Source organism: Ricinus communis, chromosome 10 (assembly GCF_019578655.1).
Source record: "Ricinus communis isolate WT05 ecotype wild-type chromosome 10, ASM1957865v1, whole genome shotgun sequence".
In the NCBI taxonomy this organism is placed as follows: domain Eukaryota; kingdom Viridiplantae; phylum Streptophyta; class Magnoliopsida; order Malpighiales; family Euphorbiaceae; genus Ricinus; species Ricinus communis.
Genome location: NC_063265.1, coordinates 7238297 through 7256102, shown reverse-complemented (window position 1 = coordinate 7256102; position 17806 = coordinate 7238297). Strand labels below are relative to the sequence as shown.

The 17806-nt window shown below is 32.1% G+C and overlaps 1 protein-coding gene across 2 annotated transcripts; it reads right to left on the bottom strand.

The window, feature by feature from the left end:
• Window positions 1–545: 545 nt before the first annotated feature.
• On the bottom strand, window positions 546–4869 carry LOC8277678 (prosaposin). Of its 2 annotated transcripts, none has more exons than XM_048380392.1 (6): window positions 4618–4869; window positions 3865–3990; window positions 2841–3037; window positions 2042–2239; window positions 1249–1308; window positions 546–861 (listed from the first exon to the last, which is right to left on the bottom strand). In XM_048380392.1, exons 2-6 carry the CDS (start codon window positions 3983–3985, stop codon window positions 709–711), a joined length of 729 nt encoding a protein of 242 aa, XP_048236349.1. In that variant the 5' UTR covers window positions 3986–3990; window positions 4618–4869; the 3' UTR covers window positions 546–708. The 2 variants fall into 2 exon arrangements, with proteins under 2 accessions (XP_048236349.1, XP_048236350.1); XM_048380393.1 differs by having other exon boundaries at window positions 4528–4747.
• Window positions 4870–17806: the final 12937 nt, after the last annotated feature.

Below are 17806 nucleotides of genomic sequence, written 5' to 3'. Positions count from 1 at the left end.
TCACTTATAAAGCACAAGAAGCCAGGTTTTAAGATCCCAAATTGTTCACTAATCACTGTTTTCTGCATATTTCCCCCCTCCTTTTCCTTTTAAAAGGAACCCATGATCTTCTCACACCTATAATTTGAACCCATTTTTTAGTTGGGCTTATTGCACCCATGAAATGTAAAAGCCCTATCCCATATTTTTAAATTTAATTTCAATTTCTCACCTGACATGACGAAATTAAAAATTAAAAGAAAAATACAACCTTTATCTTCTTTCCATCTTTTCATGATCGACAGTTATAATGATCGGGTGGAATTGTTGCAGCCTGTAACTTCTGGCAAACATCTTTTGCAAACAACAAAACTTGCTTGAATGGCACAAGTTCAGTAGTCGGAAAGTTTAATGCAACGAAGCAGGTTACTGCAACCTAAATCTTAGAAGCCATTTGTGTGTAACTAGAATTCCACAAACCAATAAGCTGAAGTTTTCGCACAAGTTCTGCCCACAAGCAGAGAATTGAGCTTCTATATCTATGTGTAGTATACAGGATCAGAGCATGTTTAAAAAGTAATGAAATTATAAATTATCGTTATAACATAATTACAACAGCAGGAGGATCATAGTATAGAAATCGTATCATACACACAATTGGAGCGAAAGAATTTTCACAACAGTTTGAATTGTATTAATTTTCATTTCATTTGATTTCTACCAGCATGATTATGAATCGGCCTTTGCTATTGTTGCTGCTTCTCCACTACTGACTTGAGGTGTATCACAGGCGTGTAACATGGTGCATATGTCTCGGCTTTCCAGAAACTGTTCAGCATTGGTGAGGATAATAGGACCATACTCGAATACCAACCTCTTGCACTGCACGTCAACAAAATCGATTTAGAAATTTATAGAGCACTGACAAAATTAAATTCCCACAACCCTCGATTGTTTTAATTAATTTTTCTTTTCATCAATTATGTGAAACTAAGAGTAATATTCGCATGGGTAGAAATTCTCGTTTCCCACATCAAGAATGAGTATAGGATGATGTTGTCAATAATAAATGGCAATGGCAATATCATGCATCAAGGGTGGTAATAGATCAAATGGGAGGTCCATCCATGGACCGAGTCAGATCAACAAGAAGGCAAAGCAGTTTCAGTACAGGTTGATTCTCTGAGAAGACTGATCTTCCCAAACTGTAATAAAATAAAAACATAATCATTCACAAATTTCATGCCAAGTTATCATCATTCTTCTCACCTTTGCTGCATAGTTCTCCATAGAATCGCATCCCTTCAAAAGCACCTCGATTATCTCAAGCTGGAAAAGACAAGAATAAATAAAATTGTTGAATCAGCAAAAAATCTTGTGATAATAATATAAAAACAATATAAACATTGAGAAAGAAACTATAATGGAGCTTTTTCACCTGTTAGGAGAGCAAGAGAATACTAAATCGAAAACATGCATAAATTTTATGTACTTTTAGGACCATCAAGTTTTGTTTGGACCCACTTTTAGGAATTAACTCGTCTTTAACTCATTTAGTTCAGAGCATCCAGAAAGCAAGAGACATTATAAAAAAAAAAATAGAAATAGTGGAATTATGAAATGGTGTAAAAAAATGTTTAATATGTTATGGAACATACAAGCTAAGGAGCACAGTGGCTCATAAAAAAACTAAATGTTATGGAGAGCATAAGTTGAAGGGTACAAAGGGGTATGACAGCTTCAAATAAAAGTTCATACTGCCGCCAAATGTTTCCTATATAATATAGAAGGTCAACTTTATTTATTAGGCCTTTGAAATGTAAATGGATGAAGTTTTTCAGTGGTTAACTGCGATACATCATACTTCGCTAAAATGGGAAAAACGCAAATATATTGGAACATGTGATCAATAAAACATACTATAACCTGGTAGCAATGTTGCAAGTCTGGAACAAAGTAACCTCTTGTTATGACAACTTTGGGGCTATGTGATATTTCTATACCATTTTCAAGAACTTATTCACGATTACAGTTTCCTACTAGTAATTGTACAAGTGCAAACCTGTGTGTCAGGATTTTTCAACTTGATTAATACTTCTGCAACAGCTCGGTGGCAAATCCCACATCTATCTTCTTGGAACTTTGAGGAGATGAATACTATTTCCTGACAGAGATTGACCTTTTGACAGAATTCTTCTGGCTGCACTGATGAAACCTCCAGAAAGAAGAGAGGAGCATAATAGTCCACCAAAGTCATGCACTGTGTAATTCAAATGGCCAACTGCTTTAGAATTTAAGCATGATAAAGAATGCAAAAAAATCATATATAACTTTTAAATAAACCCAATATTGGAAAGATTTAAAAGTTCGGGGTTTTACATCTTACCAGCAATGGTCGTGAGATTTAGAAAAGTTGAAAAAACTCCTTAGTGAAACCATCTAAAGAAAAAATTAACAGTATGCACATTTATATTGTGTGTATTTACATTGTGTTTAATTGCATTGGACAAGACTCACAATGCTCCAATGCACTTACATATATGCATATGTTGTTCCTTCTTTGTTTGGTACTTGCAACATGATCTAATTTAGTAACCTGAACAAAATCCCAAATAGTTCTATATCTAAATTCTTTTAGTGGCAAAGATTAGAGATCCAATTCAATTAGGATACTATAGGATAGAACTACAGTTTGATTGTATAGCTTATGAATTTTAGTATCTGCATGTCAGAATCCCATGTGTTGCCAGAACAAATGGCAGGTAATGAAAAAGGGACAAGGGTGTTAGGAATTATTCTGTTTCAACTCCAACTACAAATTTCAAGAAATAACATACATCACATTAAAACTAAGAGTATACCTGTTGCTTGAAAGTAGGCACCCGGGAGCAGGCTTGATGAAGAGCACCAAGAATTTCAGTCTGGGTCTTGTTTTCAGTTAGGTAATCAAGTGCCTGGGAAGCAAATTCTTCACATAATACGCATACTTGCTCATTCCCAACAACTTCATTTGAAGGTTGATTTTCCTTTACTTGCTCCTGGTCTTTCATTTCGGTAGCTGAACAAGGAAAACATCATACAGAATATGTTCAACAATGCTATTGTCACATAAATAATTCCTGGAAACCAAACTAATTCATCTGATAAAAGAAGATGACTACTGCATAGACACACAAATTAGAAGCATCTTGAATGGGAAGTCATTTGACATATACTTCTCCTCAAGAGGAAGAAACAACTAAAGCCATATTTTTTATTTTAAGGGATCCCAGAAAAGCTATATACAAGGTTGTTAAGGAATCAACTTCATACTCTTGTGATATCTTTGAGATGAAGGTAGAGATGTTATGTTCAGCTGTTCGCATTTTTGCATTTCAAATAACTACTACTAATCCATTTAGGAATTTTCCACTCAAGATCATCATGCCATGGGATACGGGTATGACAACTGCTCACATTTATAGTCCTAAAGACTTTTTTATTTTCAAGGAATTGGCCCCTCAGACAGTCAATAATTTCTCATTTTAAACATATCCAGATAAGATTTTGGTTGTTAGAAAGACCCAAGCTCCAAGTAGATAGCAGGGCTTTGCAAGTTCAACAAGCTGGGCATAAAGTATTCATCAATGAAGCTGCTCATCACTCAAGCAGTAAACTCACCAAAGAATTCAAATAAACTTCAGCAAGAAAATAACATTTGACCAGAGAACAAAAGCAATTAAATAAAGGACATCTAATGGCAGCCAATCAGGAAAAGTAGTAGTATGCACCATTATAGATCAAACATGCCAATATTAATGTAAAAGCAAATGAAAAAAGCTGGTTTAAAAATGCCTAAACTTGCAAACTCGTGTCAAAAACTATCAGAAAAGCTTGAAATATTACCTAGCATATCAGATATCAATATGCTTCCATGAGAAAGCTCAGTGTCTGCCATTTGCCTAGCAGCAGAAGCCAAGCCAGCACCCAAAACAAGAAGAAATAGGAGCCCAACTCTCATGTCCATGATGCCTGTAGATAGAAATCATTAATACCAACATCAGTTCCACTATAGTTGATGATTGACGATAAACTGATAAAAAAAAATAATAATAATAAAGACAACGATCGCTACTCATATCTGGAAAAGGAAATGGAGCTGAAGTATTAAATATGGTAAACGTCAAGAATTACTATGATAGGAATTTAATTCAATAGAAATTTAATGCATCTGATGATTCCTAGTTAACTGTTTAAATAGAAAGTAATTAGAAAGAGCAAATTAAGGTTTATGCAAGCTGAGGAGTTGGACAGTTGAAAAGCAGAAGAAGCTAGCAATAAGCAGAGACAGTCAACTTTCTCAAAACAGAATAAAACAAGGTGCTTAATTGGCAATACCAATCAGCTGATACTATAAGCACAAAGAGGATAAAATAAAGATGATCCTGTAATTCGAATCACGCCAATATGGAAGCACATAACTAAATTAAACAAAGGTAAAAATAATATTATCATGATCATAAGAAACTGCTAACATAAGCAATCTAATAGAGAAATCAAGAGCTTTACTTCTTCTTTTTCTTTTTTGATGTTAATAGGTGATTCTGAGCAAAGAAAAATTTGAGATTTGTAGATTATGAAAAAGAAAAAAGGAATTACCAATTCAACCGGTATTAGGGTTTTGAATTGAAGAGAAGCTTAGAGACGGAAATTGATTCTCGTTTTGGAGTGTTGGTTTGGGTTAGGCAAAGCGTGGAATTGCGGTTGGGACTCCTCTTAGATAATTATATTTTGAGTGTTTATTCTCCGTGATAAGCTACATTTTAAGCCATTCCTACTTCCTATTGTATTTCTCTCCAAACAGATGATCCTCACCGTTAATCCCATTTCTCCGGAGTTGGGCAGTACTGTATTGTTTAGTTAGCTCAATTCTGCCTTCAAAAGTATCTATTGGACTAACTGCCTTCAAAAATATGAAAAAAATTCTAAGAACCAATTATTTAACTGGTTAATGATTGATAATTATTTTTTGTAATGTAAGATAAAACTGAGCTAATAATCAAAATTTTAAAAAGAAATACTAAAACCGAGCTTATATTTTCTATTATTTTATTGATTCACTTTTAAAAGACGAAATATTATAGATCAAATTATTTAAAATAATAACATTTGCTTTATTTTTTTTAATTTAATTCAGTGAGTTGTGGACTATATAATGATTAGTTGTTTATCTGGACGTTGCACAGTCGTTATTATATTTTGATTATAAAATTAAATTTATAGATATAATTTAATAAATTTTTAATATTTAATATTATTTATTAAATTTTAAAAATAATAATAAACTAACTATTTTTAGATGTCTTTAAAAATATAAAAATTTTAAATTTTATAACACAATAATATAAAAATTATTTATTAATTAATTTTAATATTATAAGTTAACATATCAATATAATTGATATTATTATTTTTAAAATTAAAAATATATTATATAATTAAAAATTTAATTTATTATTAAATAAAATATTAAAAATTTAATTTAAAATATTATTTTTTATATTAGAATTATTATCTAATTCACGTAAGTAATTTATTAGTTAATATAATATTAAAATATAATTAATGTGCTACTGTTTGGTATTGATAGAATTAGTATTATTATTTAATTATGAAATTATTTATTAGTTAATATATATTAAAATATAATTTATATCTTATTTTTTAATATTAGAGTCGGTATTTAACTAGAAATATAATTTATTAATTAATAAATTAATAAAAAATCATAAAATTACATATGAACTTAAATTTTATATATAAAAATAGTATACATATCAAAACAAAAATTTATGTGTCAAAAATTCAATACATATCAAAAAAAAATTAGTTTTCAGAAATTAATATATATAAATATTTATTTTATTTTCTTATTTAATTTACGAGATGTTCAATGAATCATATGACTATATAATAAAAGTAGCTATATCATTATAGTCAGCTATAAGGATCAAGATTTACATACATACTGTAGAAATAAGAATTTAAATTTAAAATTTTTGTGATAAGAATTTAAGTTGAAAAAATCTTCATATTTCAATAGCAAATTTGTTTAGTATTGGAGCTAAATCTCAAACCTTATTGTACGAAACTGACGTGGCAAGGAATTAGTGGTCGCAAAAGTATGAGGACGCTGGGGTGGGAGTAGAAGAACAGAATCGCCTTATAATTGAAGATACAAAGAATCGACATGGAAGATTAGATAATCCAACCAACCAAAATAAGAGTAAAGAAAAGAATAATTGTAATTTCCATTACCAAACAAAACAATTGTTTATTATTTCTAATCACTTGCCTTCGGCAGGACAATAATAATGGAACAAAAATAATACTTTATTCAACGAAATTTTATAATATTATTTCTCTCCTTCAATGAAATCTATTAGACGCGTGTACAAAATGCCAACGACAATTCTCAGAACATTTCATTGGACGAGTTTTGACTTTGATTTGAAGACTTAACCCACTTTTAGTTTCTTAATCCAGCGGATATTGTGTACAAATTTAAGTTTAACCAGTAGTTTATTAGTCACCATTATTGTTATTTTAATTATAAAAATAAATTTAAATATATAATTTAATTAATTATTTAATATCTAATATTAATTTATAATAAAAAATAATAGTAAATTAATAATTTTTAGATATTTTAGATTTTTCTAAAAAATTTTATTTATATTTTTATATTAGTAAAATATGTATTTATTGATATTATTAGTTTTTTAAATTAAAAATTATTGTATAATTAGAAATTAATTTATTAGTAAACATAATATTTAAAAATATTATTTTCTATAATTAGAGTCATTATCTAATTAAAATTAATTTATTATTTAATATAATATTAAAATATAATTAATATATGCTAATTTTAAAATAATTATTATCTAATTAGGAGACTAATTTATTATTAATATATTATTTCTTAGGATTAGAATAAGTGTTTAATTACGTATTTAACTTATTAATCAATAAATTGATAGAAAAAAAATCATAAAACTACTCATAAATTTGAATTTCATGTGTCAAAAGTAAATACATATGTTAAAATAATAATTCTATGTGTCAAAAATTAGCACATATAATAGATTCATATTATGTATATATAATTATGATATTTTAGTAGTTTATTGATATGTTTTATAGACATAATATGTAGGAATATATGTCTTTTAACTCACTTCAGTTTTCTTATCTAATTATCAAGGAAATAATAGCCAAAGAGGAGATTTTGACCAAAAAGGCATAAATGAGCTTTAAATAGACTGCGGTTGTAAAAAACTTGGAAATAAAACACGTAGATTATCAATAGCGCAGGCCTAACCAAATTTATCAAGGCTTACGAAGGGAAAATTAATTAGTTATGATGTAATTAATGGATAGTTGTCTTTTAAGTTGTTTATTTTGTTTAGAACAGTAAAGAGATAACTATAATAGTTATATGCTAAAAAAGGGAATCTCTATAAGAAGTAGAGATTAATTAAACAAAATGGGTGACTACTATTCTCTCTGCAGGAATTCCTATAGTTTATCATCTTCTACATCTAATTAATCTTTCTGCATTGTTCTTTTAAAAATAAAAGAAGCTTTTTAAAGACGTGAAGAGTGATGATCAATCTTCTTCATTTCTTAAAAAGCCTTTGAATATTGAAGGAGATTTAATTTTCTGTTTTTTGTATCTTATGTCTTTCTATTTAATTACAATAACCATTAGATTAAACATGTTAGACTAAGTTCCATAAGTGTTTAGTTTGGGTTTTTATTTATGTATGAACCTTATATGTTATAAGTTTAATAAATAATTTCTTTATCTTCATATATGTATTAATTTCATCTATTATTATTGGTTGACCATCATATCAATTTAATAGTAATATTTGTTATGAAAATCTTTATGTTAAAAGTATTAGAGACATCATCTTTACTTTAACATATGTTTATATACGAAATCTAGGTTGTATCATTAACTTGAGTTACTTAGGGAAAATGCACATCATCATCTCATTCATTAGATTTGGACTGAAGAGAAATAAGGGGATTACTAAGTATAAGCTAAACTAATTGCTATTTTATACTTATTTTTTAGTTATTTAATTTCTTTTATAAACCTTTAAATCATTCTCAAAATATTAGCTTAGAGTGTTTAGATTTACTTTTAGTATTTTGTGTAATAATTGGTCTTTATAATATATATTTTATAATTCATTGTGAGATCGACCTCGTTGTAAACTTGCATATACTATCATTTGGTTCGTATACTTTCGAGTACTAACTTAGACACATCAACACATGTCAAAAAAAATTTAGATTTCATAAATTAATATATATAGATGTATTAGGTTAATTTAAACCTACCTCAATTAAATTAATTCAAGACAAATTCAAAAGCATAAGAATTTAAAATTCTCTTCCTAAATATTTATATATAAAAATTAAACATTAAATAATTAAAATATGAAGCAAATTCATTTATCATCCTAGAAATTACAAAACTCAATCAACTCTAGTATAAAATTTATTTATATTCCAAAGTTGGACGGTTAATTTTCTTTTCTATTTAAATCTTTCAAAATATTTTTATTCTGAAAATTAAATTGAATTTTTCAGTTTTTATCGTCCTAATATTTGGATCGATTTCTATAAAATTAGGATATATATATATAATATATTAATATATTAATATAATATAAAATATCAAATTTTTAAAAACGTTTATTGAGTATTTAATTTTCTTGGTTTTTCTTTTAATGTTAGTTAATAATATATAAAACTTAGTATAAACATTTATGATATCTTTAATAAATTATGAGTATTTAATTTTTTAAAATTATTAGAAAAGAAAACAAACAATTAGAGATTCCCAGCCCAGCCCCAATCGTTCGTGGGGCGGAGAAGAAGAAAATGTCAAAAATCCGTCCATCCTCTTGCATTTTGCAAATTATATAATGCATCCGGTTGATATGGTTTTGTGAATTCAGGTATCCATCCCATATCATTTTATTTGTAAGAAAATTTATATTTCTGACATAGACGCTGATATGTGCATTAGATTCTACCATAATTCTTTTTGAAAAAATAATTTATTTTTATTAATTTTATATTAAATATTCATTAACTTATATTTATTAAACATGTGCTGAATGTTCATTATTTAAACGTAAGATATTTATTGTTTGTTACCTTAATTTTATTGAAAATATATGTCTACAATATAAATATTTGTAGTATAACTTTAACTTGATTTTTTTATTTATCAACTGTGTAAAGACAATTTATGTTATATCTATATTATATATGTCCATTTGAATGAATCAGTGGTATAATTTTTATTAATGGAGAATATCTATTGACAAACTAATAAATATTATGTCTATAAATGATGAATGTTTATATCAATCATAAAAAAATTTCAACATGCATCACAAAAACAATAAAAGCTTTCATAAATAATTCATATTTTTATTTGAGAATATTGATGAACATTATAAATACATACAATAAATATTGCAGTACCAGATAATAAATATTAATATTAACATTGATGAATAATACATCAAAAAAAAATAAAATAAACATGAACATTAACTATAATGAATATTAAATTTACAGATAATGAATACTTCAATACAAAAAAAATTATTATAAAATATTACATCTAATGGATATTATACATATAGAAAATAAACACTTTAGTATATATAGATGAACAAAAAATATTAATATGTATATGGTCTAATAAAAACCTTTTGATATATGTTAACTATATTCTGACACATATAACTTTGAATTTTGATACATGTGTCACAACCAAATTTATTTATTTATTTTTATTAAGAATTAATATTCATTAGCATGTCATTAAACATGTCATTTGCATCATGATTATGTATGATCTATTTTATTATATTATGTGGTAGATAAATAAATTATTTAGTTACATATTGATTTAATTGAAAAGTAATGATTTTGGATTAAATTGGAAAGTTAGAAACAAAGAGGATTAAATTGTAATTTGCCTATTTCTACACCAATATACCACCTCTTTCATTTGTTCTTATTTACGTATGCTTTCCAATTTCCTTTTCTCCTTTGTCTCTCTCATTTTTCTCCTTTCCTTCTTCAACTTTGATTTTCCAAATCAAACTCTACAAAACTTTTAGTAAGTGAAAATCAAATTCTTCTTTTAAGCTTGAAAGATTTGAGCTTTCTTAATCAAGGAAAACAAAGGTGAGTAATTTTAATTGCTTGATTTTACTATAAATTAGGGTTAATGATATGAAATTGTTGATGATTATGTGTTTTGGAATTGTTTAATCAAGAATAAACATGCTTTTACTTGTGATCTTGAAGCTGAAATTTCTGGGCAGATTTTTCACTTATGATTTCGTGACCTTAGAGGCTTTATCTCGAAAATTTTCAAACATGAAAGTTGTAGGTATATGTCTCAAGAATATCTCTGTAAAATGGTTTTGCAGATTGTTGAGTGAGTAGGAACTTATGAGGTTCGATTTTGCTGTTGCTCTGTTTTTGGTTCAGCAGGTGACCTGGTTTTTGTGCTGATATTTTGAGGCATTTAGAGGCTGAACCAAGCAGAGAGTTAAACATGAAAGTTTTTCATTTATATATCTAGTATATGTCTGAAAAATTTCATAATTTTTGGTTGAGTATAGCGTGAGATATGTTGAACTTAATATGGCCTGCTCGAAACTGTTTTAAGCAGAAATCGGACTTAAAATTCAGAAATTTATTGCTAATTTTGTGTTTCACAACTTGAGCTAGAGAAGTCCAAATTGAGTAAAATTAGTGTATATAGAAACTTTAGAATATTAACTTTATATCTGGAGAGTTTCATCAGAAAATTAGATGGAAATTTGATAGGAAACTTTTTGCTGTTCTATTTAGATGGAAATTTGAGCAGCTGTATAGAAAATGCCATAACTATTTCTATACCAATGATTTTGAAGTGATTCTTTCTGCTATGATTTCTATAAAAATAGAAGTGTAATTCTGGAAAATATGAGATTTTTATTAATTGTACATAAGTTTTGGTGTAATTTCTAAGTCAGTACCTACAAGTTGCCTTCATCAACAAATATGTTGATTTGTTGTCATTCATCTCATGCATCATATTAATATCTAGAATATATGTTATTTTGTTGAAATATGATATTTTATTGATAGTAAATATATATATATATATATATATATATATATTTATGCCTTGTGATTGAATTGTATTTGTATTGAATATGTGAATAGGTTTATCCAAAGGCAAGGAAGTGGTAAGAGAAAAGAATAGGATTATTTTGTTATCCTATAACTTTTGGTAAGTATTTAATAGACTAAACTTTGTGTATATTGAGTAGGAATTGCTGTTTGATTATTTGATAATTTCTTGGTTGACTGAGTTGATATTAGTTATGTTTTTGGCTTGTTATAAAGTGAATTGATTGTGATGTGTTGTGAAATGAATTGATTGTGATGTGTTGTGAAGTGAAATGATTGTGATTAAAGATTGATGACTTTTGTATGGATATTGTGTGATCGGGAAAGCGTGGGATAGCTACCGGTATGTGAGATAACAAGGCCGGATAGTCTTGTCAAGTGGTTATTGAAATTTAAAAATGTGAGGAAATGTAAGGATGAGTCATCTGATCCTAATTTGATAGAAATAATGTGGAATTGAATTATTTGACTTGGTTGAGTTTGAGATTCTTTGCATTACGTGAGATGAAATTATATGTTTATGAGAATAACTGAAATGGTTGATTTTGTGATTGTTAGTTAAGTGTTGGTATAATTTTCTGTATTGATAAAGATTTGATAATTCTAGCCTAATATACTATGGTTTAGTAAATTAAATGCTTATTGAGTCGCTAGTTCATTCCTTAGCAAATTTTTTTTTCAGGTTAGTGCAGTTGTAGATAGCTTTAGCTGTGCATTGCTCTCTTTGCATCAGTCAATATTATCAGGTGGGCCAGAGGAGTTATCTAAAGCATTGGGGCATTTTGGGAACTTGTGTGAATTAAACTATTGTATAAATATTTCTTATATATATTAAGTATGTCATGCCACTTAAATTATATGAATGTATATTGTAACTAAGTAGTAAATTATGTTTATGAAGTTAAATATATATATATATATATATATTGTTGTTCAATGGGAAGTTTGAGTTGGGGTATTACAGTTTTTAGTATCAGAGCGGGGATTAGATGATTGGGACATAAGTTTGAGTACTTATATTTGTGTTTATGTTATGTTATATGAAGGTGTGTATGTGTTGTGATATGTTAAAGTGAGTTGAAATTTTTAATATGTTCCAATATGTTAAATGCTTGTGTGATTGAATTGATGGGAATAGGCGGGATTAAGAGCATAACATGCAAGCATATAGTAATTATGCACAACCATTTATTGTTATGAAGTTTGTTAATGATATAGGCATGGATGACACTCCAACGGCCCGATGGGTTCACATGAGTCGGTTCATGCACATCATATTGAACAAATGCATGAAAATGAGCGATCCTGAGGAAAGGTGAAGGGTATGCTCGGCAAATAGGTGAAGAGTTAAGAAGATTAGCTGTGTGACCACCACCTCCATAGCGTACGCATTGGATGCAAACTTTGGAAAGTTAAGAAAGCATGGCGGGAAGAGTTTGAGGACAAGCTGATCCAATTGTAGCGGAGGAATGCTGTTAAAGGTGTGTTTACACAATTTAATACCCAACAACCCAGAATGAAAGTGAGGTATGCAACCTCATTATTTCTTAAGGATGCTGAAGCGGTGGGAGGCAGTCGGTAGCCAAACCTGACCTGACCAATGACATGGGAAGAATTCTTAAAGGAGTTCGAGATGAAGTATATGCCACCAATATATCGAGAGGAAGAAACTTGAATTTCTTGAATTGAAACAAAATGATATATGCATTGCCGACTATGAATTACAATTTACAAGGTTATCTGGTATGCACCGGAGAAAGTGGCGATGGTGAGAGAAATAGATTTAAGAGGGGTTTGGGATTGGAGATTCATGAAAGTTGGCGGTGCAACCACCTACCTTTATTGCTTTATTGGAAGGTACGACAGGCGGAAGAATTATTCTTAGAAAGAAATATATTGAAGCGAAAAAGAAGATAATTGGGACATTTACTCCATCTTTCTACAGAGGTACCTCATTTACACCTAGGGGAGGATCGGGAGGTCGGTGAGGAGGTTTTAGAGGAAGGGTAGTTATCGGTTTAGAGGTCCAAGTGGTATAACTTTAGGTAGAAGTGGTGGATCGGTGAACATGCGAGGTAATTATGGGTTTCTTGGTAGAGGATATAGACCCGTTTGTGGCACTTGTGGAAGGACACATTCGGGGAGAGTGTTGGGGGCCGAGTGCGGGTTTGTTATAGATGTGGGAAACCTAGGCAATATGCCAGTGAGTGTGTGGTAGGTAGAGGGCATCAGTACACCATTCGGGAGGACAAAGTAGTGTTGGGGATAATGTAGTACCTACAGCGGTGGTCGTGGAAGAGGTAGAGGAGGTAGAAGTGCGACGTATGTCCATATTAAAGATCTTGAACCAATCCTTGGCGAGGCAGAGTGTATCTTTGTTCGGGTGAGTGAAGCAACTACTTCTCCAGGAGATAATAGCGGTATAATTCCTATTTGTAGGCATGATGCATATGTGTTAGTTGACCCGGGATCTACATGTTCATTCATTTCATGTGATTTTGCATTGAAATGCATTGTGCCATTAAATCTTTAGGACATGATATTTGTGTTTGATGCTGTTTGGAGGAGTAATAATGGTGAATCATGGTTAGGGCTTGTTACGTGATGATTTGTGGTACAAATATGTCGGTGAACCTAATTATGATCAATTTGTGAGATTTTGATGTGATATTGAGAATGGATTGGTTATCTAGAAATCATGTCATAGTTATTTGTTTAGCGAAGGAAGTAAAAATGGTTATAGATGGGGAAAAAAGCGGTGTTCACGGGTGGCGGGAAAATTGTACCTACATGTTTGATTTCTAACTCTGCTTTTCATTTAATGAAATTTGGGTGTGATGCTTATCTTGTGAATGTGGTGAACCTTTGGAATTGTTAGTCCGGGGGTTTGAAGGTACCAATAGTCGAAGAATTCCCGGATGTATTTCTGAAGAATTACGGATTGCCACCTAAGCGAAGTGGATTTTGAAATTGAAACTATTCCGGGAGTTGCTCCTATTCTATAGCACCTTACGGGAATGGCATCGGCGAGTGCGAGGAATTGAAAAGCAACACGAGGATTTATTGGAGAAAGGTTATATTCGACCTAGTATATCACCGTGGGGAGCTCCGGTATTGTTTGTGAGAGAAAAGGATGGAAGTATGAGACTTTGCATTGATTATAGGAGGTTGAACCAAGTTCTATCAAGAACAAATATCCTTTACCTCGTATTGATGATTTGCTTGATCAACTCGGAGGGGCATTTGTATTCTCCAAAATTGATTTGAGATCCGGGTATTGGCAGTTAAAGGTTAGAGACTTACATACCTAAAGCGGCATTTCGGACATGATATGGTCATTATGAGTTTGTTGTTATGCCATTTGGTTTGACGATGCACTGCGGCATTCATATCTTTGATGAATAATATTTTTCAGCGCATCTTGATCAATTTGTGATAGTCTTCATTGATGATATTACGGTATACTCCGATTAATTTTGAAGGCATGAACATCATTTAAGAGCGATTATTACAAACTTTCGGAGAAAAGCAGTTATATGGTAAGTTCGGTGAAATGTGAGTTACGGATGAACAACATTGCATTTTGGGGCATATTATATACGCGAGGTGTTCAGCTGGACCCATCCCAAGGTGAAGGCTATTCGGGGTGGGAATCGCGAAATATTTGAGTTAAGTAGTTTTACGGGATTGGGTGGAGTACTTATAGAAGATTCGTGAAGAACTTCTCCATTTTAGCAAAGTCATTGACTAATACATTGAAGAAACAAGTGACTTTTCGATTGGAATGATAAATGTCAAGGCTAGTTTTGAGGAGTTGAAAATAGATTGATTCTGACACCTATACTTACATTACATACAAGGAGGGGAATATGTAGTCTATCGGATGCTTCAGCCAATGGTTTGGGTTGTGTATTGATGCGGAATGGAAGGGTTATTGCTTATGCTTCTAGACAGCTTAGACCTCATGAACAAAATTATCCTACCGTGATTTAGAATTGGCTGCAATTATACATGCTTTGAAAACTTGGAGACATTATCTTTATGGAGACATTTGAATATTCACTGACCACGAAAGCTTAAAGTACATACCTACGGAAGAGTTGAACCTCGGTAGCGAAGATGGATGGAATTGTTAAAGGATTATGATTGTACCATTGGTTATCACCCGGGAAAGCAAATGTTGTGGCGGATGCACTTGGTAGGAAGACTTTGAAAGGGTTGCGGTGTGATTTCATGTCGGATGAGTTCCTTAATTTGGCTAAGGCTATGGATATGCATTTTCTATAAAGAATGGGGTATTATTGACTCTGATGAAGACTAGTCCCGGATACTAGATGAGTTCAAACATGCACGAGGTAGTGATGCATACTTAAGAAATTCTGGGAAGAAGGTGCGAGATGGTAAGACAAGTGAACTAATCAGTGAGGATGATGGAATGTGGGTTATGAAAACCCGGAGTATATGTACCTAATGTAGCGCGTTGAAACAAAGATTCTTTGGGGCTCACGATTCTCCTTATTCAGTGCACCCGGGGAGTGCAAAATGTATAGCAATTTGGAAGCCACATTATTGGTGGTGGGGCATGAAGAGGAAGTTGCGAATATGTAGCTAAATGCCTAACTTGTCAACAGTGAAAGCGGAACATCAATCACTGCGGGTAAATTACAATCTTTAATTATACACGGGTGGAAATGGGAAGAATTACTATGGACTTTGTTGTTGGTTTTTTCGCGCTTTTGGGAGAAATGATGCTATTTGGGTAATGGTTGATGGGTTAGCAAAATGGGCACACTTTTACCTATTCAGCGAATGATTCATTGGATAAGCTAGCCCGACTTGTATGTGAAAGAAATTGTTAGGTTGCATGGTGTACTAGCTCCGTTGTTTGAGACGGGGATCCTCGGTTTACATCTAAGGCAGGGATCCTGTCTGGCTAACTGGGCTGGTACACCATCACCCTGGCTGTTGCTGCTGTCGATGAATCGTTGAATGGGAAAGTGTGTGTTGTTAACCTATGCAAGCATCATTTCTCCAAATCGACGGCAAACAACAAATCATAGTGGTCTTTCCACTCAATTAAATGTTGTAATTTGCTGCGGTGATGCTTGACGGTTTGGTGCGTCTGCATGCGGCCGCGATGTGTGCTCACTGTACTGGTGCGTGAATGGAGGGTGAGCCTCTTTGTTCGCGGGCATGCTGCTGCTCGGTTTCATGACCGTCGTCGTCGTCAGCGTCTGCTGCGGCTCCTGTATGCGTCGTTTGAACTCGTCTCGGGGATCGTTGTGCGATACCTCGTTCTTGTGGAAAATGCGTAATCTGGCGGCGGTGGGGACTCGTGATGTGGTCATGCTGCCCAGGTGGCTGAGCATGCTGCTGGTGATAATCAATGGTGCAGTCATGTCCGGCAATTCTGTCCGTCTTGGGATTGGCGTTCTCTGCTTTTGTGGGTGGGTGGAATGTCGGATAATGCCAGTTTTCAAGCGTGTGAGATGGTACGTTCGTGGTCTGAGTGTCTGAGGTGTCCTCTGCATCCCTGAAAGTGAAGTCTGCATGTATTCCCGCTGTGGGCAGTGTGGGCGTGTGTAATCGTCTCTCAGCCAGCGCGACGTTTGTCATTCCGAAAAGTCGCTGTTCTGACGAGTCGATGGACTGCTAAATGGAGAGTTCTTCGGTCTTCTGATGCGCAATCGAGCAATTCGGTGATTCAGCTGGATACTTCACAGATAGTGGTTGAACACCTGTTCTTGTGTGTTGTTCATCCGGGAACTCGCTTGAACCTGCTTGTTTTTCTCAGTTGTACATCGTTCTTAAATGATGTTCATGCAAAATTATCGGGTATATCATCGATGACTATCGCAATTGTCAAGTCTGTTGTATTGTCGAACATGCTGCGTGCGTGGTCGAACCAAATCGCATAAACTCGTGTCGTGTTTGAAATGCTTGGTTATAATGATGCCAATACCGGTCTCAAATCGAGAATACTGTGCTTGCGTGATCGGCAAATCATCGGTGAAGGATGTTTGTTCTTGATGGTTCAACCTCGATGCGGTCTTCCATCCTTTTCTTCGGGCTCCCCGTTGATGCTAGGATATAACCTTTCTCCATTAAATCCTCAAGTTGCTTTTCAATTCTTGTGCAATTCGCTGGGGCAACTCTGGAATAGTTCAATTCAAAATCCAGGCAAGTAATTCTTCAGAAATACATTTGGAAATTCTTCGATCTCACAAGATAAGCATCACACCCAAATTTCATTAAATGCACAGCGGCGAAATCAAACATGTAGGTACAATTTTCCGCCACCCGTGAACACTCTTTTTCCCATCTATTTTACTTCCTCGATCAACTATGACATGATTTCAGATAACCAATCCATTCCCAATATCACATCGCAAATTGATCACGATAGGTCGCGATTCGGCGAACCTCGGTCACCATTATACTCCTCCAAAGGCATCAAACACAAATATCATGTCCTAAAGATTCAATGGCACAATGCATTTTCAATGCAAAATCACATGAAATGAATGAACATGTAGATCCGGCCAACAACACATATGCATCA